General features: G+C 33.7%; 1 protein-coding gene across 3 annotated transcripts in view; it reads right to left on the minus strand.

The window, feature by feature from the left end:
* Positions 1 to 2,025: 2,025 nt before the first annotated feature.
* The window catches only part of TC2N (tandem C2 domains, nuclear), a 44,233-nt gene continuing 22,151 nt past the window's right edge, over positions 2,026 to 24,107 (minus strand). For 2 of the 3 annotated variants that reach the window (XM_005222222.5, XM_059879117.1), the window contains exons 4-12: positions 23,430 to 23,597; positions 21,986 to 22,077; positions 20,840 to 20,915; positions 19,984 to 20,084; positions 19,480 to 19,596; positions 14,472 to 14,663; positions 9,270 to 9,384; positions 6,845 to 7,044; positions 2,026 to 4,640 (exon numbers count right to left, since the gene is read on the minus strand). In XM_005222222.5, coding sequence (XP_005222279.1) covers positions 4,530 to 4,640; positions 6,845 to 7,044; positions 9,270 to 9,384; positions 14,472 to 14,663; positions 19,480 to 19,596; positions 19,984 to 20,084; positions 20,840 to 20,915; positions 21,986 to 22,077; positions 23,430 to 23,597 — 1,172 coding nt within the window. In that variant the 3' untranslated portion in view covers positions 2,026 to 4,529. The remainder of the gene's footprint in view (positions 4,641 to 6,844; positions 7,045 to 9,269; positions 9,385 to 14,471; positions 14,664 to 19,479; positions 19,597 to 19,983; positions 20,085 to 20,839; positions 20,916 to 21,985; positions 22,078 to 23,429; positions 23,598 to 24,107) is intronic. The other variant, NM_001193204.1, reaches the window with a different exon arrangement.

Genomic DNA, 24,107 nt, shown 5'->3' on the forward strand with positions numbered 1-24,107 from the left:
ATCTTAAATCTGTATTTCAAAATGGACAGGTACTTCATATATATCCTTTTCATAATTATTTTCTTGATATTTCAGACAAAATGTCAAGCATTTGATATTTATTTTTGAACAAGAATTACAACTAATGCACTAAAAGAACACTAGTAGGTACCTGCCATAGTTAATTTTATGTGTCAGCTTGACTGGCCAGGGTGCCCAGATTAAATATCATTTCTGGGTGTGTCTGTGAGGGTATTTCTGGATGAGATTAGTACTTGTATCAGTGTGGGTGGGCATCTTTTAATCTGTTGAGCGCCAGAAAAGAACAAAAGGCAGAGGAAAGATGAATTTGCCTTTTTTTTTTTTTTCCCGCTTCACTGAGCTGTTCTTATCTCATCTTCTCTTGACTTCAGACTGGGATTTATACTATTGGTGCCTCTGGTTCTCAAGCTTTTGGACTCAGACTGAATTAGACCATTGGTTTTCCTGGGTCTCCAGCTTGGGGCAGATTGTGGGATTTCTCAGTTTCCATAAACATACGTGAATTCCTCATAATTAAAAGAAAATTTGTATCTCCCTCCTTTCTTATCTATCTCCTACTGATTCCATTTCTCTGGAACCCTAATACAGCTGACTCTTGAACAACACAGGTTTGAACTGTACAAGTCCACTTATATGCAGATTTTTTTCAGTAAGTACATGAGGCAGACAAGCTCTGCCCCAGGCTAGTGGGTGGGCTCAGAGCTAACCAGGTCCACTGAGGCTGGGCTTGAGTAATCCGAGCATGGACCTTGCTGAGATGCACAACCTCTCATCAGAGTATTTTGTACCTTTCCTAGACACAGTGCCAAGGCAGGCAGAGATGTGGCCAGGTTCTAAATGAAGACAGCCTCTCTTAACTCCCTGTATCCACTGTCCATATCCAAAATGATACTCCACCAAATTTTTAAAAAGATAAACATTGTTCAGTTTATTTAGACTAAATCTGAAATGAAGAATTCTCTCCCCCTGGACTTGACACTGCTGGGGTTTTCCTGAACCTAAGTCCCAGTTTTGATATTTACTAACCAGATAACTGGGCTTCCCAGGTGGTGCTAGTGGTAAAGATCTACCTGCTAATGCAGGAGATAAAAGAGACCAGGTTTGATCCCTGGGTCAGGAAGATCCCCTGGAGGAGGGCATGGCAACCCACTTCAGTATTCTTGCCTGGAGAATCCCAAGGACACAGAAGTCTGGCAGACTACAGTCCTTAGGGTCACAAAGAGTCGGACACAACTGAAACGACTTGACACACATGCACAGTATAACATAATGCAAGGTTAGTTGAACCTATGAATTCAGAACCACAGAGGGACAAATGTAAAGTTATACTCAGATTTTCAACTGCATTGGGATACCCTTAATCCCTGTGTTGTTCAAGGGTCAACTGTAAACATTCTCACAACTAATGTAAATACAGACTTTTATCTGGAACTTCCCTCAATGTAACCTACCAAATACCAAAAGTAAATATATATTTTTGAAATATCCATTACTGCCATAATATAAAAAGTTGATATTTATTGTAAATTTCTGAAATCCTTCATAAACCAACCATTATTTGATTAAACAAACAGTGGAAATTTTTGTTGGGAAATATAGTTTTTGTACATTAGTATCAGAGAAATTCACATAACTGTATTCAAACAAAAGACCAGTTTAGGTTATTTTCAGACCATGACTACATAACTTACGTTTAAAATCCCACTGGTTCCCTCTGAACTGATATACTTCAGCGGTAAGTTCTCTAGTTCTGCTAAAAAAATAATCATAGAAAACCAAACAAAAGCCAAAAAATGAAGTTATATTTCAATACGGACTGCAGCTATTTAATTGTATTAACCTGAAAACTTATAAATAAATGAACTGTTAGAGATTAGCACTGTGCAAGCTGTTAGCTATCAATGTGAACTCTCCCTGCTTTTCTCGGTTGCCCAGCATCATTTTAGTTCCCTCTCATTTATAAGTGGGTAAAGGTAAAAAATGCCAAGTAAGTACAAAGAGAAGTGATTTTTTGCATAGTATTTAAATTTTTATTACAAGTTTCTAATGTTTTTTCTCATGAGTAGCTATTAATACAACAGTGTATTTCTTTTTCTATTTCTAGGTAAAGCTTCAAGGAAACAGTAAGAACATCTCCTAGTCAGTACTACTTTATTTGAAAAAGGCTTAAGTAAACACTAATTAAAATATTTGGGATCTTAGTTGGGTCAAACACTTCTCTAACTGAAGTCCTTAAAATACAAAGATTTTCTTTTAATTTTTTTATTTACCTAGGATTCTAAGACACACAAGAAACCAAGACGTTGTATCTTTCCTTCAAATTATACACTACACACATATTCAAAATATTGATAATTAAAATAATTAGAAGTTTCATTAAATACATGACTACTTGTAATAAATTTAGGAATTGAAAGCATTACTAGTACACAAAAAAATTGCTAAAATAAAATTCTAGATTTTTAAAAAACAATACAGTCTGTTACTTATCTAAAAGACAATGATACATTTACTTCTTTCTTAACTATTCAAATGGTTGTATTTGCAGAGAATTTTTAGGGCAGTGACACTACTCTGCGTGAAATTAGAGTGGTGGATACATGTCATTTGTGTATTTGTCAAACTCATAGAATGTACAACATAAAGAGTGAACCCTAATATAAACTATGGACTTTGGGTGATGATATGTCAATGAAGGTTCAGTGATTTTAAGAAATATACCACTATAGTGCAAGGTGTTGATAGCAAGGAAAGCTGTGTAAATGTGGGGGTAGAGGGTATATGAGAACTCTCTGTACCTTCCTCTCAATTTTGCTGTGAATCTAAAACTGCTCTAAAAAAATAAAGTCTATTTTTTTTAATTGTTTTAAATGACTGCCATGTGTCTTAAAGACTCAAAACACCTCCTCTCAAGGTGATTTCTCTTGAAAGTCCATGAGTACTCACCAATATGCCATTTTTCACAAATCTAAAAAAAAATTATTTCAAAAAGCAGAGTGTCAGAGAGTACCTGTCAACACCTCCAGTATACCGTAACTCTAGAAGCAGAAGCAAAGGGCATGTCAACTATGCATGTTTTGTAGCTTGAGGAGGTGGTACTCAGGAAAAGGGGAATTAGTGTTTATTTGGGAAATCTTAACTGATGCTGGGAAAGATTGAAGGTGGAAGGAGAAGGGGACGACAGAGGATGAGATGGTTGGATGGCATCACCTACTCAATGGACATGAGTTTGGGAGTTGGTGATGGACAGGGAGGCCTGGCGTGCTGCAGTCCAGGGGGTTGCAAAGAGTCGAACACAACTGAGCGACTGAACTGAACTGAACTGAATGAGATATACAGAACAAGAATTAGAAAAAAAAAAAAAAAGAAAGGGCATGCTTAAATTACAGCAAAGTATACTTCTGACCTAAAATATCACTATTTATCTGTTGGCATGTGTGGGACAAGGTAAGAGAGAAAAAAATAGAAGATGAATCACTTAGACTACCCATTAGCAAAAATAAAGTCATATTTTCCAAGATCAGGAATGGTATCACTGATTTCTCCAAATGTGTTTTTTTGATCACAGCTTGTCTGACCAACTAAATTGAAATTATCCCTACATATTGAGTTGTAGTGAGTACCGGAGAAAAACTGTAACAGAAAATATGTATTTGCTACATAATGTTATCATGTATGGTCAGTTTTAAAACATAGGAAAATATTCTAATGTTGTGGATTATAGAACAAGTAATTTATATTTAAAAAACTAAAAACAAATAAGTGATTATCATAAAATATTGAATTTGTTATTTAAGTTCAATTAATTCTGCTAATTAGGATGGGCTATATGGATGATAACCTTACAGAAAAATGTGTGTACACTGAATTTCCAATTAAACTTCAACCTTATGGTGTTTTCATTTATTCTATTCTTGCCAAAATGTAGTTTTCTATGTCTGAGATTTCTTAGAGATAAATAGCTTATAAAGCGGCAATGTGACAACTTATGGGTAAATAATGATAAACATAGGCCACAAAGTTTCCCCAAATAAGAAGAGTTGAAGTGGTTCAATTTATTTTTGCTTTCTGAGGGAAAATATGTAGCAAGGAGTTAAAACAGTAGAGTTAAGCTATAATCAATAATGACTAGCACTGAAACAGTGGCAGTCTTCTATATGTCCACTTGTACTAACAGAGACTTGATATATTGGATTTTTAATATCTATGTAAAGCTTTAAAATACTCATAACTATTATACAGCAGTAACTATCTATGACTGATATTCCTACTGACTTTATAATTTATTTAGTTGCCCTACTGTCTAAAACATTTCCTTTACTTTGGGTATCTGATATAATTCATCCCATTTTTTACCAAGTTTAATTTTCTATTAGATCCATTATATTACTGTAATATGGCCTCCATAAATAAATGTACTGATTTGTTTCTTTAAATTGGTAGCAAATTAAAATCATAAGTCCTCGAAAAGAATGCCAAGTTCGTCACCAAATTAATGTGCGGCGTCTTCAAGATGGATTTAATTTGTGCCACTTAACAACAACCTTTTCTGGATGTGTGACTGTCTCTTTCCACTGGCTCACTGCTTCAGTGTTATTACTGTCTTCACTTATCCAAATCTGTAAAGGAATAGTATAGTCATTTAACTTAACACAATAATGGTAACTGAGTTCATACAACTGATTACTCTCACTAACGAAAGACAATTGGAAGTTTGGGTTACCTATTTTCAACTAAACATATTTCCATTTTTCCAAAAGTTTGTCTCTTTGAAACTTAAATTTTAAAACACTTAATCTAGTCACTGAAGACTATTTTATATCACTCAATTCAATTTAAAAATTCAATGTGAGATATTACAGAATCATTTCCTCCAAAACAGTTTTTAGTATCCTTTCTTAGGCAATTAACCTAGAAGCTCAACTTAAGACTGATCCCAACCACTTAAAAACATTTTTGTAAATACTAATTGAGACTAATTATAATTTAAATTGATTGGTGTGTGCTAAGTTGCTTCAGTCGTATCCAACTCTTTTCGACCCTATGGATTGTAGCCCACCAGGCTCTTCTGTCCATGGGATTCTCCAGGCAAGAACGCTGGAGTGGGTTGCCAGGCCCTTCTCCAGGGGATCTTCCTGACCCAGAGACTGAACCTGCATCTCTGACATCTCCTGCACTGGCAGGCAGTTTTTTCACCACTAGCGCCACCTGGGAAGCTGCAAATTGATTGGTAAGGAATGTGTATTTTAAGTACCTTTATATTAAATACAACTGTAATTTTAATTGAAATCTAATAAATCTAATCTAAATGAAATCATTCTTGATCCATAACTTTCAATAAACCTATCACTTATGTAACTTTAGATAGCATATGTGAGTGAACTTGGAAAAACTGTAAAGCATTATGCAAATATAAGTTATCACATTATATGTTATGTATCATGGAGGCAAGGTGAACAAGGAAACAAACTTGAATTCTCAACTCAGCCATAGCACTAACAAATGATGTTACTTTGGAGTTAACTTCTTTGAAACTCGGTTTCTAATTCTTCTAAATAAATAAATTGGAGCAGGTCACTTCAAAAGGTTTGTTTTTCAAACTTTTCTCTTTTAATTTCTTGGTCTGAAGAACTTTCCTTCAAATAAAATCATATAAAGAATCCCAATATATAAAACATAACAGGAAAGTGCTTTGGCTAATAGACGAGTGGGAGATCTTGTTTCCACATGTGGCTACCTGACCAGGGTGGCTCCCTGAGGCTCCCAGAGGAGCCAGAGGGAACAGATAACCAACAGGAACCTTTCCAGAGTTATTCTTAACTACAATCTCAACTGAGAAAGCGGCATCACCAAAAAACATTATTCTGAAAATTGTCAGGTAAATCTCCTATTCCTTTCATACATGGTAGTTGAGACTTAATGATACAGGAAAACTTTACAGGCCCCATGACTTTGAAAAGTATGCTAGTTATACTAATTCTTGAGTTCAAACTCTTTTCCAAATAAGAATAAATGGAGAACAACAAAAATGTAATATTTTTCACAAACATTTTAGGTAGAATATATGAAGTCAGTTAATATCAATCTTTGAAAATTCACATATAATTTGAAGATTCATGTAAAGCGCTAACAACATCTTGCTGTCAAACAGAAGCTTTTAAAACTAATAATACAGATTTTGGAATTTAAATGTGAGTCAAACAATTGTAATTAGGATAAAAAATAATATACACCTAATACAATGTACCCAATAAGAGAAAAAAAGAACTACAAAAGGAAACAAGTTCCATAGGATTGGCAAGTAAGTAAGTGTTATGCAGTCTTATAAAAATTGCCAAGAATTTTAAAATAGGTTAATCCAGATAACAATATTGACTAAATAATATCACAACCACTGTTAAGATCAATGTTTTCTAGGAATTCAGCTTTACCACAATGGAGCTAATAGCATACAACCATTAAAATGAACATGACACAATAAAGCAAGCGTTAAGAAATCTGATTCAAATACTTAAGTTTCCTCTTTCACAAGGAGAGTATTGAAAAACTCAGGGAAAAAAACTCATTTTAAAAATCCTGGTTGCTCAGAAATTAAAACTATTTTTGTATTAAAGCCAAAAGTCTGACAATATTTGATTTTTGCAGTAAATTTTCTTCCTGCAAACTTTTTTTACAGTAAATGTTTTTTTGAGTTTTGCATTGAATTTAACTTTTGATTTCACTCTATTCAGCCTCAGTTTTAACCTATTTTTTTGTTAACCAACTGTTTAAATGCTACTGTTTAAGTGCAAGGAAAGAATATGAGATAAAACTGCCTACTAACCTGTCCCACAAAGTGTCTTCTTCCTACAGAGCTTCGACTATAAAGCTTAATGAGAAAAATAATTTCTTTTTCACTCTGTATAAGTGGAAAAATCATAGTCTCTCCCCACTTTACTCTTCCATTGGAGGCCTTCAGTAAGCGTGTCTTCTTCTTATAAATCAACTCTCCTGAGCTAAACATTGCCACTTTCACAAAAAAACCTAAAGAATAAGAAATTTTGATAAATAAAATTTTAAATGTCATATAGAGATATAATCCATACATTTGTCATAAAATAACAAAATAAGTACTTTTAAAGATCTGATGAGTTACTACCATTAAGAGAAAACTTCTCTAGTAAACTACAATTACTATTGTAATTTACAAATAACTACTGTCACCTAAATGAATCTAATCTTCCTCTACTGCCATTAAAGACTGGAATTGTAGGCATAAATAACAATCAGCAGTAAAGGAGTACACACTGAAAAGGATTATACAAAAGAGAAGTGCCAACTCCTTGGAGAGCTAAAGGAATTATTTCACAATTTATATAAGTAAAATTATTTGCTGAGACTCCAGAAATTAAACACCTGCCCACTAGAGAAAATCTATTCTTTAAGTAAATTTGAGATGTAGAGCTTCCAGTAATGGTAAAATAGCTTATACAAACCCACTTCTCATAGATTATGATTATAAACTGGGGAAAATATTAAAAACAATTGTTCAAGACACTAAACACAGACCAGAAACAGAAAGAAACTATAGGGGTGTCACCTCTTAAAAGATGGGAAGCACACTAAGTAAAATTCGGGTTTATACAGCATTCATCTAAGGCTGCCCCCCAATCTGACATACAGTGCTTACAGCTCAAGCAGAAAGTGCAGTCTGACTAATTCGAGAAGTGATGGTATAGAGATGGGGCTGCCAGACAACAAGAAAGTGAAGAGTTTAGGAGGCAGCCACAAAGTGAGAATTGAGGCTGACCAATATTTATAAAATGGAGATCACTGATAATCCTGATTACCATTAGCCGTTTTGATTAAAGGAAGACACATGTTAATGTATTAAACTGCACTGTTTTTTCCTTGTTTCCTAGACTTAACCTTTTACGGTCCTGGTAATTTAACTTACTCTTTTAATGCCAAGTTGGACTTTACTTATTTTTTATTTTATGATTTTTCCATTTACCTACATAAATAATGGTAGTCTATAGCTATTTTTTGTGTATGCTATCCTTTCCGTTTTGATGTCAAGAATATGCTAACCTCATAAACCATCTTTTTTTCGTTCTGTGGAACAGCTCATATAGAAAAGGAATTACACGTTCCTTGAAAGTTTAGTAGAATCTGCCAGTAAAATCATCTTGGCCCCTGTTTCTGTTAGAGGCAGTTCTTAAAGTGCTTTTACATAGTTACAGTATTGTTCTATTCAGACTCTTCCCTCTTCTGGAGTGAATTCCAACATTTTTTTTCTTAGAAAATCATTTATTTTATATAGCTATTCAAATGAACTGGTATCATTATAAATGGTGTTATCTTATTTTTGAATCTCTTATGAATTTAAAATTATATCCTCTTCCTTGTTCATGTTTTCTTTTATTTTTTGCTTGATCCAGCCTTCTATAGGTTTATCTATTTTAATATTCTTTCCAAAAGAACAATCTTTTGGTTTTATTAATTTTGTGAGGTTTTTGTTTTCTCCATATTTATCAACTCCAACTTTAGCTTTAATTTCTATTTCTAACTTCCTTTGTGTTTGCTGTTGTTTTCCTAGTTTCTTGAATTGTGCTCAACTATATTAATTTTCAATCTTTGTAGTTACAGTAGACATCATTGCTTCTGCCTACCTCCAGATATTTTCTTTTCTTCTAGTAGGAATAAGGAACACTTTTACCCCCACTCTTAGCCCTTTAGGTAGGACTGACCTCAAACCTCCCACTCTAGGAGTAGCCATGTGAACCAGGGCTAGACAACCAAAATGTCAGAAACTCTGAATATACTCAAAGGCACAAGGTGAGAAAGTGTTTTAAGGTTTGTGTTTTTTCAAGATTTTCAAGGTGTGAGTTAGTTTTTTAAAATTAAGTTTTGAGTTAGCAGAGTATCCAAAAAAGGGCATAGACCTAGAGAGAGGATACACCATCTAGGCTGGTGAAACATACCTGACAGTCCTCTGGACACTCAACCTATATTAACTAATGAGATAAATAAAGAATAGCATCAAATGCAAGAAGGTCACAATTGGATAAGAATCAAGAGAGGAGTGGGTTAACACAATGGCTAAAATTTGAAATCCAATAAAGTAATTTTAAGTTGAAAGGTAAGTATATAAGTTAAATAATAAAAATAACTAAGATTATAATCTTCACTGTAAGAAATGTAGGAAAAATCTATCTGTTATAAATATTTTCTGAAGATTTCACTTTAAACCACTTTGACATACTTACTCAAAGTTAGGGGTGTTGATGAACTTGGAAGGTACTGTGCCTCAAGAATTTGTAACTGAATTCTGCTATTCACTGCTTGAAAACAAGTCCCTAGTTCAAGTTCTGCGTGGCAAACCTGCATATTAAAAAAGTGTTATTTGGTAATTAAGAATAAAGTTTGGGGATATTTCAAAATTCAAAAACAAAGAGCTAAGGCTAGACATTCCCAGGTGGCGCTAGTGGTAAAGAACCTGCCTGCCAACCTAGAGACACGAGTTCAATCCCTGGGTTGGAAGATCCCCTGGAGGAAGGGATGGCAACCCACTCCAGTATTCTTGCCTGGAGAATCCCCTGGATAGAGGAGCCTGGCAGGCTATAGTCCATAAGGTCACAAAAAGTTGGATACGACTGAAATGACTCAGCATGAACACATGCTCTTTACTGTCATACAAAGCTAAGTGTTAAAAGAGAATGCTAAATGTCATGAAGTCTGTCAGTATAAAGTACTTACTGACTTTCATAAATTCTGATAATGTAAATTTCACATACATACTGAACCTTCAAAATCAGGGAGACCAAAGACATGCAAATTAAAAAAAAATTAAATTCCTAAGCAGTTTAAGTAGAGAAAATGTCAGAGAAATAAACACCACAAGAGCACATTTTCAAAAGACTTAAACATAGTCATGGGAATAATCTTTTCAAGTGACTGAAATATGATAATATGATATATGAATATATGAAATATGATAAAAATGTTATATATGAAACACATCATTAGTTTTTCCAGTTGTAGAAATCAGAGGTAGTGCTACCAAAATCAGAAGACAAAGGATTACTACAATGAACAGATTTGTTGATTAAAAGTTGAATTACTATGCTAAATGGAAGTAAGCTGATGACGAAAATTGGCAAGAAGGAAGCTAGTGAAAGTGATGAGCCAGTAAATAATAAGGAAAAGGTCAAATAAAGTCTGAGACAAATAATAAAATGAAGGAAATTTAGAAAGGGGGAGAAGCTAAAATGTGCTCTTCAGTATTGCTGAATACTAAGAGCAGAAGAAAGTGAGTAATCTGCCTTACACAAGCGAACTTACTTACATGGATTCCAGGGTTCTTGGAGTAAAAAATAGAAGAAACATAAAGTCAGCCAACACAAAAACATTACTGTTCACATGTTGAAAAGAGTAAATATAAGATTAAAGAAAGAACATAATGTTAACAGATGTCACTAGGGTCAGCATAGATAAACACAAAAGTCTTGGCTAGTGTTGATTCCAACAAAGTTACAGAACAGCTGACCGATACTTCATCAAGTGATTTATATTTGATAATTACCCCAGTAACTGACATATGGATCAGAAAAAAAAGAACCTTTTTATGTACATGCTATTGACTGAATCTTGGATAGTTTCTAAACATGATATTCTGTAATGGTCAAAATGGCCAAAATTGCTCATGCCTTAAGAAATCAAAAGATACAAAGTGAATCACTTAAAAGTTTAAAGTCAACTGTTGAGGTCACTCCTTCTTGAAAAATCTAAAATGATGATAAAAGTTGTCTATTTGGCAATAATTGCTGAATTCTAATAAATAAAAGCAAATTGCTTTTGCTTTTAATAAGAATGGATTAATCTTTTTAGGTGGACTAATTCAATAGCCATAAATAAAATACCTTTGCTGATTAAAAGAACAAATGCTGCCATCCATTTAAAAGTTATTATTTACAAAACACAAAGGAAACCAGGATAACATTTTTTCATTCATTTTTTCATTATGGTTTTCTACCCTTAATATAACAGATGAAAATACTGAAAGATGGCAAAACTTCTCTTAGAGTTACACACTGGTAGAGTTCTCACAAAACAGAGCAGCATTCAGCAGTGGGTTTACCATTTCTTACCAAGGTTATTTCACAAATTCAATTTATACTCCAATATATTAATTCAGATCATGAAAAACTATTCAAAGTGGTTTTCAACATCACAATAACCAATAACTTAAAATTCTAATCAATTAGTAACTATATATTAAAAGCATTTTTAATGATCTCCATTCCTGAATAATGTATCATTTTTTTAAAGAAAAGAAAATCTTTTTTGTCCTTCCTGGAATGACTGTTGAAAGTGAAAAGTTCAGCATAATTAGAGAAATCCCTTATCTGGTGATTTTTGAGAGTATCTTCTTAGGGGACAATACAGTGTTGATGAAAGATATTTTCACATATTGAGGTATATAGAATGATTAGAAGTCATTCTAGTTTATATATGAATTAACTTGACTTTTATACTGATTAAAATAGCCCATTTTGGCCTATCAAGTATACATTGTATATCTGCTTTAATTATTAAAGCCAAGTGTGCACTGATCACAAGTAAAGAATAGCCATGTTAAAAATAAAGATTAAATGCCTCCTTTCCTGGGAAGCCATTGCTGGTCCTCCTTCAATGATAAGACTCCCCTCCCAGGAGCCAAGCCAAGGCCATACTGACTTACTGTGCACATGCTCTTTTTTTTTTTCCTAAACCCTGAAGGAATGTATCCCTGACTTGTTTGACGTTCTATATTCTGATAAGATGTTAAAACAGTGCTGAAAACCATGCTTCTCCTGAGCAGTTATCTGAGAGGCTGTCTTCCAGGCTATAGCCCTCAGTTTGGCTCAAACAACACTCGTTTCTACCACAGACTGTTTATTGATTTTTTCTCATCAATGTGGTAAAATTAAGACAGGTGGCTCTGGAATCAGAATGCCTCCGTTCAAATCCTTCTTCCCCAAGAAAAGGCTATATAAACTCAGGCAAATGCTTCAGGGTTTTGGTCTCCACAATAGGGGTAACAAGAGCAGCAAGCTCATTAAGTTCGTTGTGAGCATTAAATCACTTAGGACCAAGTTAGTCGTATGCGAAGTTTCTTCAAACATCAGATATTAAATAATTCTTCAGGGATACCTTGTCTCTTGCACACTATTCAACACAGAAATTTGAGTTGTCAACTATTTGTTAAGGTCAAAAGCTTCGTGGTGAAGAAATTAATAGCCCTACATGGAAGTTCTGCTGTTCATGATGTCCCTGTGAAGGATGGATATGTAAGTGTGTCTCTTTCAATGTCACAATTAGAATATCAATTTTCCTCTTCAACACAAGAAACAAAGCATATTATTCTTGCTTTTAGTCAATAATATGAACAGTAATATAAATACACTGATCAAAGATAGCCCAAAAGCCCTTCCTTCAAGCCATCTATCTTTGCATCCCTAGCACATGGCATACAAAATGTTTATAAAAGATCTCTGATATGCAAAATGTAATTGTAGAAACTGTGCTATAATCATTCATCCTGATTCTCCAAGGCAGATTCAGATTATAATGTCTCAATTCCCCAGAAAATACATTTGCTGAGTTATCTTCTGATATACTCTACCAGCCTTTAAAGGTTTAATCTATTGATTATCCATTTAAATAGTAATATGTGCCTTCTGTAAAATATGGTTGCAAATTATTGTCTACTAATCCAGTTAAGTGATAAACTCCTGTCACAGTTTCAAAACAAATTTGCTATTTAACAGAAAATAGTAACCTAATTTAGCATGCTTTCATTCATCATTTATTCTTTCCTATCAACCTACATACAAATGTTCAATGCCAAGAATATGACAGGCCCTTACTAAGGGTATAGTAAAATATGAAGAAAAAAGATGGAAGCTCAGGTCTTATTTTCTTTTTAAAATAGTGACTTAAATAATTCTGAAAGTGAAGTGACAGTTGCTCAGTCGTGTCCGACTCTTTGCAACCCCATGGACTATACAGTCCACAGAATTCTCCAGGCTAGAGTACTGGAGTGGGTAGCCTATCCCTTTCTCCAGAGGAACTTCCCAACCCAGGAATCAAACCAGGGTGTCCTGCATTGCAGGTGGATTCTTTACTGAGCTATCAGGGAAGCCTAAGTTATAGTAAATGCTGTAAAGAAAACAGATTTGGTATGAAAACAGAAAATAAAAGATCAGAAATAACAAGATTTTTCAACTATTCTTGATTATAGTAAATGTTCGTTCTTTACTTTTAATCCCTAATTTCACTTCAATTCAGTGGTTCTTAAGCAAAGCTACACATGAAAATCACCTGAGTAACGTGAAAATTACAAATGCCTCTGGCTCACTCCTCCCCAAATTCTGATTTAACGGTTTAAGTGTAGACATGTTTAACAGCTTCGCATGTGATTCTAATGTGTAACCAGCTTAAGAACCACTTCAAGTCACCTTAAATATTTTTGAAAACAGGTAAAATATGACTCCTAAGTAAACTTAAAATCACATGAAAGTTTGACCTTAAAAAGGGTTATGACTGATTTATATATATGTTATCCTAACACAGAAACTACATAATTAAATCATTAGGAATTCCTAGACAACTTAAAGAGTGTTCAGCTGGTTAACTGAAAGAAGCAACTATTGGGCCTCAAAAATCAATCAACACTATAGACAATCATGTCCTTCACAAAAAATATACAGCTGGAAGATCCTCCATTCTACTCAATTTATGGATAGATACAGTAACTACTCATGACTAAAACTTTCCTAACTTATTTCAAGGCAATCTCCCATTGAGTTCGGAGTTTATAATTCTTTCTTGCTTTCCCTATGTTAACAGCTACCTAAAAAAAAAACAAAAAAATAAATAATTTTTAAAAAGTATTCACTTTTAGGGTTATTATGTTGAAGTGCCCTGCTGTGCTTGGTCACTTCAGTCGTATCCAACTAAGCAACCCCATGGACCTCAGCCTGCCAGGCTCCTCTGTCCACAGGATTCTCCATACAAAAATACTGGTGGGTTGCCATGCCCTCCTCTAGTGGAGCTTCCTGACCCAGGGATCAAACAAACCTGTGTTTCCTGCATTGCACGTGGATTCTTTACCACTGAGCCACTGGGAAAGCCCATTATTTTTAAGTATGAAACATTAATAAAACAGGTATTAGGAGAAGGTAAGCCTATTGTGACTTTTCAATGGAGAAAGAAAAGCAGCTCTGTTAACGTTTTATCAATTTCAAAAAAGTTAAATAATGACGTAATTATTACTTTTTTACGTTACATTTATGTTGTTATTGCTTGAGAGCCTTCCTAATCCTCCAGTATATTCTCATGCTCAAATTATACTCCAAAAAAAAATTCATCCAGTAAATAATTCTAAAAACGTGAAATACTTTGACATTACATATTATATCACTTACAGAAATTTTTGAAGGTGGTGATATGTCCAGAGAGTAATCCATCTCCTGTGTGCTAAGAGTTCTGAGTGACAATGAGCATTCTCCAATGGTTTTCTTTCTGGGAGTTTGGGTTTGAATCTTAAATACAAGTCTCACAGTTTGTAGACTTTGGAGTTTAATAGAAAATACAAAAGTTTCCATAAATTCAATATTCTAAAATAAAAATAAATAAAAATATAAAACATGTAAATAGCATATTTTAAAAAGGGTCATATGCCAACACAATATAAGTAAAAATAACATTTTATAATCTAGGAAAGGGAAATTTAATATTTTTATAATAACAAAAAAATATTTTAAAATGAAAATGAGAATGGCCATGACTTGTTTTTCCAAAATTTATTCTAGCTACTATTTGTCTTAGTTTCACAAATCCTTCTAATTACTTAGGAATTTCAGTATTAACACCAGAATATAGCTTTTTCCCTTTTCAGATATGAGGTTGTTCTCCATCTTTGGTTCTGGAGCATCATTCCTACTGTTCACCACAGTTCTTCAACAGTTAATGAGAGTACTTCAAGACTCTCATGCAAGCTCTCTCTGTATGCAAAATCTAACTTGTTCACATTTAGAGACTTGAATTACTTCCTTAAAGGACCTAGTCTGTCTAATGCTTTTCCCATCTAATGTGGGGGTTAATTTATCTTTACTCTTTCCAAAATGAAAATTGATCTCCTTGACAGAGAAGACAAAGCAAAATATGAGTTTCAAGTTCTACCTTCTCTGATAATCTTCCACTGCAGGCAGCAAGTGTTTTCCATGCGCAGACTATTTTCAGATGTTCTTTTTATTTTTTAAATCCTTGGCTTACTGTGAACTAACATCTTCTTGACATTAGACTGTTTTTTGATTGTAAATGTCCTTCTTTCCATCTTTAGTGCATCTTTTTGAAGGGGAATTTTTTTTGCCTTTAGATATCTGGGCAACTAACATCAATGTTTTAGATACTGTGCCAAAGTGTTCACTTTTATTACAATCACTTATATCTGTGTACAGAATTGTGTTTCTGAGAGTCTCCCAACCACCTGAGCTGTCTTTTTCTTTCTGTCTCAAACCATAGATCACATCAATAACACAGTATACATAAAATGTTTAATTTTTAAATTCATATGCAATGAGCTTATAAATGAAGTAAGTGAGCTGGTTTACATTGTCATAATAGAGGACTCCTAAACAACTTGATAAATAATAAATTTTAAAATATTCCACGCAAGTTTTAATATGAAAACATTTCCCCCTAACTTTTCCCAAGTTGGCTTAGTTTTATTTGAAAGTCAAAAAGTTTAATTTGGGAAATATTCATCTGTGAGTGTCAGGATTAAAATTAGAGTTAAGATTTATTTCCATCCAGACTTTCTACAATGCATATTTTCATAAAGTAAGATCCTAATATAACACATAAATTTTGGTTACTGCCTTTTCACTTATTAAGAACATTTTCCCATGTCCTTAAAAACTCTTCCTAAGCATTATTTTTTCATGGCTGCCTAATATTTTATCACATGGTGTTATGGTTCGAATTGTGTCCCCCTGCTAAAAGTTATGTTGAAGTCCTAACCTTCAGTAAGTCAGAATGTGGCCTTATTTGAAAATAGGGTCATTGAAAATGCAATTTGTGAAGTTAAGATAAGGTTACACTGGATAGGTGGACCTCTAATCCAATATAACAGGCATCCTTGTAAGAAGATAGCCATGTGGCATATAGAGACACATGGAGATGAAAGTCACGTAGCTAGGTGAAAATGAAAGTCAATGATTAGAGTGAAGCCCAGGAATGACAGGGATTGCTGGTCATCACCACAAGCTAGGAAAGAGGCATGTTAGAGATGGATCAGATTCTCCTTCAGAGAAGCAACCAACATTGCTGGCACTTTGACTTCAGACTTTCTCCAAAACTGTGAGAGAGAAATATTTGTTCTAAGCTACCTAGTTTGTAATACACCAATTATAAGAAACTAATATACATGGTATACCATGAGTTTTCTCAATCATTCTCCTATGACAAACATTTAGATAGTTTCCAGCTTTCAGCCTATGAACAAAACCGCCAGAAATACTTTATACATATTTTGTTTGCATCTCTATTTCCATGAAGTGATCCAAGTAGAAACACTATGTTAAAACCTATAAATATTTGAAAGTTTTTTTCCGTTAAAAAAATTGTTTATTGAGATACAGTTGATTTACAATGTTGTGTTAGTTTCTGATGTACAGCAAAGTGATTCAGTTATATATATATATTCTTTTTCATATTCTTTTCCATTATGGTTTATTATAGGATATTGAATATAGTTCCCTATGCTATACAACAAGACCTTCTTGTTTATCTATTGTATATATAGTGTTTTATCTGTTGTTGTTGTTTAGTTGCTCAGTCGTGTCCAACTCTTTTGCAAACTCATGGACTTTAGCCTGCCAGACTCCTCTGTCCATGGAATTTTCCAGGCAGGAATACTGGAGTGGGTTGCCATTTCCTCCTCCTGGGCATCTTCCCGACCCAGGGATCAAACCTGCCTCTCTTGTGTCTTCTGCACTGGCAGGCAGATTCTTTACCACTGAGCCTGATAACCCCAAACTCCTAATTTATCCCTCCCCAACCCACTTTCCCTTTGGTAATCATAAATTTGTTTTCTGTCTGTGAGTCTGTTTCTGCTTTGTAAGTAAGTACACTTGTAACATATTTTAGACTCCACATATGAGTGATATCATATGATATTTATCTCTCTGACTTATTTCACTGTATAATCTTATTTTAAAATTTTAATATATATTGTCAAAATAATTGCCAAAATAACTTTATAGGCTAGAGTGCTCATAAAACTTTCCTAATTTTAATAAGCAAAAAACGTAAAGACAGAGAAAGCAATATGTAATTTAAATTTGTATATCTATGAATACTAGTGAGTGTAAATTTCTTCATACTTATTAGTCATATGAATTACTTTACTGTTAAATGATACATTCTTATAGAAGATAAGTTTCATTTGTATGGAAAAACAGTAACCTTTTAATCCATATCAGAAGACAGAAATACAGATATAATTAAATTGAAATCTAGAATCTATAAAACAAATTCAGGATTATAAGTCTTCCAGTTATGATCATGGAAAATATTTAAAAACCTACCTGACTTCAGGCTCTACTACAAAGCCACAGTTATCAAGACAGTATGGTACTGGCACAAAGACAGAAATATAGAACAATGGAACAAAATAGAAAGCCCAGAGATAAATCCACGCACATATGGACACCTTATCTTTGACAAAGGAGGCAAGAATATACAATGGATTAAAGACAATCTCTTTAACAAGTGGTGCTGGGAAATCTGGTTAACCACTTGTAAAAGAATGAAACTAGAACACTTTCCAACACCATATACAAAAATAAACTCAAAATGCATTAAAGATCTCAACGTAAGACCAGAAACTATAAAACTCCTAGAGGAGAACATAGGCAAAACACTCTCTGACATACATCACAGCAGGATCCTCTATGACCCACCTCCCAGAATATTGGAAATAAAAGCAAAAATAAACAAATGGGACCTAATTAAACTTAAAAGCTTCTGCACATCAAAGGAAACTATTAGCAAGGTGAAAAGACAGCCTTCAGAATGGGAGAAAATAATAGCAAATGAAGCAACCGACAAACAACTAATCTCAAAAATATACAAGCAACTCCTATAGCTCAACTCCAGAAAAATAAATGACCCAATCAAAAAATGGGCCAAAGATCTAAATAGACATTTCTCCAAAGAAGACATACAGATGGCTAACAAACACATGAAAAGATGCTCAACATCACTCATTATCAGAGAAATGCAAATCAAAACCACCATGAGATACCATTTCACACCAGTCAGAATGGCTGCGATCCAAAAGTCTACAAATAATAAATGCTGGAGAGGGTGTGGAGAAAAGGGAACCCTCTTACACTGTTGGTGGGAATGCAAACTAGTACAGCCACTATGGAGAACAGTGTGGAGATTCCTTAAAAAACTGGAAAAAGAACTGCCTTATGATCCAGCAATCCCACTGCTGGGCATACACACTGAGGAAACCAGAAGGGAAAGAGACACGTGTACCCCAATGTTCATCGCAGCACTGTTTATAATAGCCAGGACATGGAAGCAACCTAGATGTCCATCAGCAGATGAATGGATAAGAAAGCTGTGGTACATATACACAATGGAGTATTACTCAGCCATTAAAAAGAATACATTTGAATCAGTTCTAATGAGGTGGATGAAACTGGAGCCTATTATACAGAGTGAAGTAAGCCAGAAGGAAAAACACCAATACAGTATACTAACGCATATATATGGAATTTAGAAAGATGGTAACGATAACCCTGTATACGAGACAGCAAAAGAGACACTGATGTATAGAACAGGCTTATGGACTCTGTGGGAGAGGGAGAGGGTGGGAAGATTTGGGAGAATGGCATTGAAACATGTGAAATGTCATGTATGAAACGAGATGCCAGTCCAGGTTCAATGCACGATGCTGGATGCTTGGGGCTGGTGCACTGGGACGACCCAGAGGGATGGTATGGGGAGGGAGGAGGGAGGAGGGTTCAGGATGGGGAACACATGAGAAATAAAGGAATAAAAAATTAAAAAAAAAAAAAAAGAAATTAACTACAATCATGTAATTATTTATCAAAGTCAATTGGGATGGGGGAAAGAGGATGAAACTAAGACACTTACTTTCCTTACATACAAGAAAAGTAAATATTTCTCATCAGATATTATTCCTAAATATTTTAGTGATTAAGATTTTCTTTTTAAATGCATCTTATATTGGTCAATGAAATATCAAATATTTCTGAGGCTCAAAATTCTTTTAAAAAGCAAGGCATACATAATTTGTAGTTTCCACAAAATAAAACACTTTCGTATTCTAATTCTTTACATAGGTTAAAGTGACAAACATGAGGAAAACATAAAAAGATACTGAAACACACTTACATTAGAGCCTTCCTTGACTGAAGATTTGAAATGCACTGGTTTGGGCAATGTTAGTATTCCTTTTACAGAAATAGTAGGAGTATCTCCATACCTAGAGGGCCAACTTAAATCTCTGCACTAAAAAAAAAATTATAGTTTGAGTTTTACAAAGGACTCTGACAATTCAAATATTTGATACGTTTCTTGAGTTAATGACAAATAAAACTATAAAAGTAAACTTTAATCTACTGAGATCTTTTGTTTCATCTCCACTAAAATAATCTGACAATTAATGTTCTACACATCATATCAATATCCCTCTTGAGGAAAACATGTTTTAATCATATCTAAAGATTTTCTTTAGATTCTTTATTAAATACTATTTTCTGCAAAATACTATAGAACCCTAAATTCCAAAGAAGATATTGACCCATTCTTCTGAAGATAGCAACAGTAGATGCTTATAGTTTACACCCCTATTATTCAATTTTGTAAGAAAAGTTGGTATTAGCTATATTAACTTACCTGTAAAACTGTGATCCAGATCTGCTCTACTGAAGAATTATAAAACACTTTCACATTTAATCTCCCCCAGTCTCTTTCATCTCCTGATAGAGTAATTGTGTCTGAATTGTAAATGGACAAAGAGGTTTCAATTACTATGCAATCCTTCCAACCCAACTGAGCTTTTTACTGTGCTCAGTCACCCAGTCCTGTCCAACTCTTTGGGACCCCTCCAGGCTCTTCTGTTCATGACATTTCCAGCCAAGAATACTGGAGTGGGTTGCCATTCCCTCCTCCAGGGGATCTTCCTGACTCAGGGATCAAACCTGCCTCTCCTGCATCTCCTGCTCTGGCAAGCAGATTCTTTACTACCGCTCTATCTGGGAAGCCCAATTGAACTTTGATACAATCCAATTTTAAGAGCACAACTGAAAAATGCTATAATTATTTTTTAAAGTTGTCAGTTTATTAAGTTTAAAGGCATTTAACTTCAATGCCTTTACTGAAGTGCTGGTAGAAGACATACCATAAAAAAATAACTGGCTTAAAAACTAAACCAAATTATAACCCAAAGAATTTAAGTTAAAACTAAGAAAACCTTTCCCAAATAACATTGATACGGTTTTAATACTGAATGCTTCTAGAAATTCCCTAATATACTTTAAAACAAACAAAAGATATTTAATTTTAAAAATGCCTTTATGCCTGAACATTGAAAAATACATCCTCTGATCTGAGTATTCATATGCAGATAACACTGCCAATATGGATAAAATCATCTAAACTTTTCTTAAAACCTTATCATAAATATATTCAAATTAGTATTGGGAAGAAATAATTCCCTTAAGAATATAAAGTAGAATGATTTATTCCTTACCCAGGCTTCTGTTACTCCCCTGAGAATTTTTCCTCGAAGAAGAACTACTAGGCACACTGGACAATGAATCATGTCTCTACAGATAAAATTCATTTTTAGTCAGATGTTACATATCAGATGTTAAGGATTCTGAAACGTATGCCTTAGCACCCACTCTAGTATCAAACTGAGTGCTAACCATTCTGACAGTGTTACTGCTCACAATTTTCCACTTTTAGACAGGAGAGAGGGAAAAAGTTTTCTTTATGTGTGTTAATCAGGAAAATCTTAAATCTCTTACTAGGTAATACATGGCAAAGGCTTTGCTGTTTTTGGTTTGGTTTTGTAATAAAGAGGAAGAGATTACTGTTTATATTTCCTACTTGGAAGTACTAAGTCAGAATATATTAATATTTGGAAGTGCCCTATTACCAAAAAACCTATAAAGCAGTAGTTAGCAATGCACAGTCCCCTGGGCCAGCACTATCAGCATCACCTGGGAACCTGGTAGAAATACAAATTCAGGCCCCAGTGCAGAGCTATTGAATAAAAAATTCTGGTGGTGAGGGCTGGCAATCTGTATTTTAACAAGTTCTTCTAACAATTCTGATGCACATTAAAAAAAAATGGTGCTATAAAGAACTAATTCTACAAAAAATTAACTCAATTGAGGATGATTAAGAATCTATTTCCATTTTAACATATGCACATACATTCACACGGAAAAAGGCCCACAAGTATGTATTTTCAAAATTCTCAATTCTACTTCAAAAATAGAATACTGTGTTAATATTAATAAAGTTCTATATCTCAACAGAAATACTAATATTTACTAACCAGGTAGTTATATTCAACAAGGAAAATTAAATCAATAAGCATTTTTAAGTATACCATTTTAAATTCCAACTGCCTTAAGACCGCCTCAGTGCATACCATAAGAAAGTAAAATTCATTTTTTAAAAAAAAGAGAGAAAAACTACTCTTTTAGTATTCAGCTGGAAGCTTCCTGAAATAATACACATGGGAAATGCCAAGTGTTTATTCTTTAGATATTAGAATAGAAATGTCTACAAAAGATACATAACATGTTGTTCCTAATGAAACATATCTGAATTTTAGCATGAAAATAAATTATTGCTTATAATTAAATTCACATAAATTATTTACCTGAATGAACCGCTGAGATGAACTTGTAAGATCAAACATAGACTTGCTTAGCCCAGGGGAACTGGGAAGTCTATTGGTCCTTAAGTCACAAACTACAAAGGGACATGAGAAAATTACTTATTTTTATAGTAAAGAAGAAGAAACACTAGAAGTCTACTTAATTACCATGAACTAAATTCTATAGGAGAAATAGCATAAACATGTGATGGTTTAGTTGCTAGGTCATGTCTGACTCCTGCAACGCCATGGATCGTAGCCCGCCAAGGCTCCTCTGTCCATGGGATTTCCCAGGCAAGAATACTGGAGTGGATTGCTACTTCCTTCTCCAAGGGGATCTTCCCAACCCAGGGATAGAACTGAACCCACATCTCCTGCATGCAGACAGATTCCTTAACGCTGAGCCACCAGGCAAGCATAATATATGAAAATCTACTTAAGAGACAAAGCCTTCCAATGAAGTTTAAAAAGTTGTTTTTCAATTATTTCACTTTTGTTTGAAACAGGAACCAACACAAATCAAACAACACATTTCTACAACCACATCAAATATCAACCATGAAAAATTCGTTCTTTTTGCTTACATCATCTGATTCTTCATCCAGAAGAATAATCTAAGAGGATGTAAGTCATCTGTTCTAACAGCAATTCAACTATTTAATGAGCACTTATTATATTAAAAATATCAATATTGAATTCCATGTACTGTTATATTTCTAGTCTGTATTTCTAGTATCCTTTCTAAACTATAAGATCCTTGAAGAATGAAACTCTGAATAATAATTGTATAGCCTAGCACAGTGCTGAAATAAATATTTAAATAAGTACTTCTACTTTATTTTCAGTACCTCACCCTGAATTTAGTGGTTGAGAGAGCTACATATATTTTTTTAAAAATCAGTGAAAATTTTGTGGGTCAGATATGTACAAGATAGTCCATAATTGATACAGTCTCAAATAGTAAACTAAAAAAGTTTGGTAATCACTTAGGCATTTTCTATTTTTTTTTTTGTTTACATTTCTAATCTCATCATTAGTTTCTAAATTTCTCACTTTCACTGAGTAGAACAGAAAATAAATACAGTTAGTAAATTCTTGTTGTAGATATGAATGGATAGATGGTATATAAAATATGTATAAAATCTAAATATTTCTTTAAAAATAGGACAAACAAAACGGAACTTAGAACTAACAATATACAGAACTCATTAATCTTTCAATTTTTACATGAGATATAAACCATAGAGAAGTTATGATGTGACTTAATCAGATCAATTCTGAAGCCAGCTTTTCTCTTTATTTTTAAATTGTTTTTCATTTCATTTCATTCATTAAATTGTTTTTCATTATAAGATTAATCATTTCTTCCAGAATCTTAGATTTAATTTGATTTCTACATTTGTTCAAGAGAAAAGACAAAGAGGAAAAACAAAATTTTTTTTTATACCCGATCCATATAGTCTTGTTGCTTCAGAACGAGGAGGAAAGCGCCGGCTCAAATCAGGTGACACGTGCTGGTACTTGTAGAATGGATTATATACATCATAGCTGGGTCCCTGCTGGGCTGAACTGGAAAGTTCTGCCTTTCTGTCTCCAAATGATGCTCTGGCAGATCCTGAAAGCAAGTATTTCTAAAATTTTACAACATCCTTTTCTTGGAATTATTAGCTAACAACTGGTGTACCCAAGGCAAAGGGGGAAAAAAACTTACTAACCTATAACAAAAGAATATATATACAATATGTAATTTCACTTATATAAAGGTCAGAAACAGAAAAAACTAAGCCACAATATTTAGGGATATGTGCTTAGGTGTTAAAAAAGTAAAATCAGCAAGAAAATATGATTGTAATAACTGGAGTGACTGAAAAGGGGGAAGATGGAAGCTTTTGCTTTGCTGGTAATACTCTCTTTCTTTACTTGAGTGGTGACCATACATCCATTTTACTTTTATATTTTACATATATCTATTTTACTTTATAATAAATCACAAATAATTTGTTTTGTTCCTTTTGTCTATGTACATCTGACAATTTTAAAAGTGTAAAACAATAGACCACATTCCTTTCAAAGTTAAGACTTACATTAGAATTAATAGACATAAAATTTTTAAATGTTTAAATCA

Source organism: Bos taurus, chromosome 21, assembly GCF_002263795.3.
Source record: "Bos taurus isolate L1 Dominette 01449 registration number 42190680 breed Hereford chromosome 21, ARS-UCD2.0, whole genome shotgun sequence".
NCBI lineage: Eukaryota > Metazoa > Chordata > Mammalia > Artiodactyla > Bovidae > Bos > Bos taurus.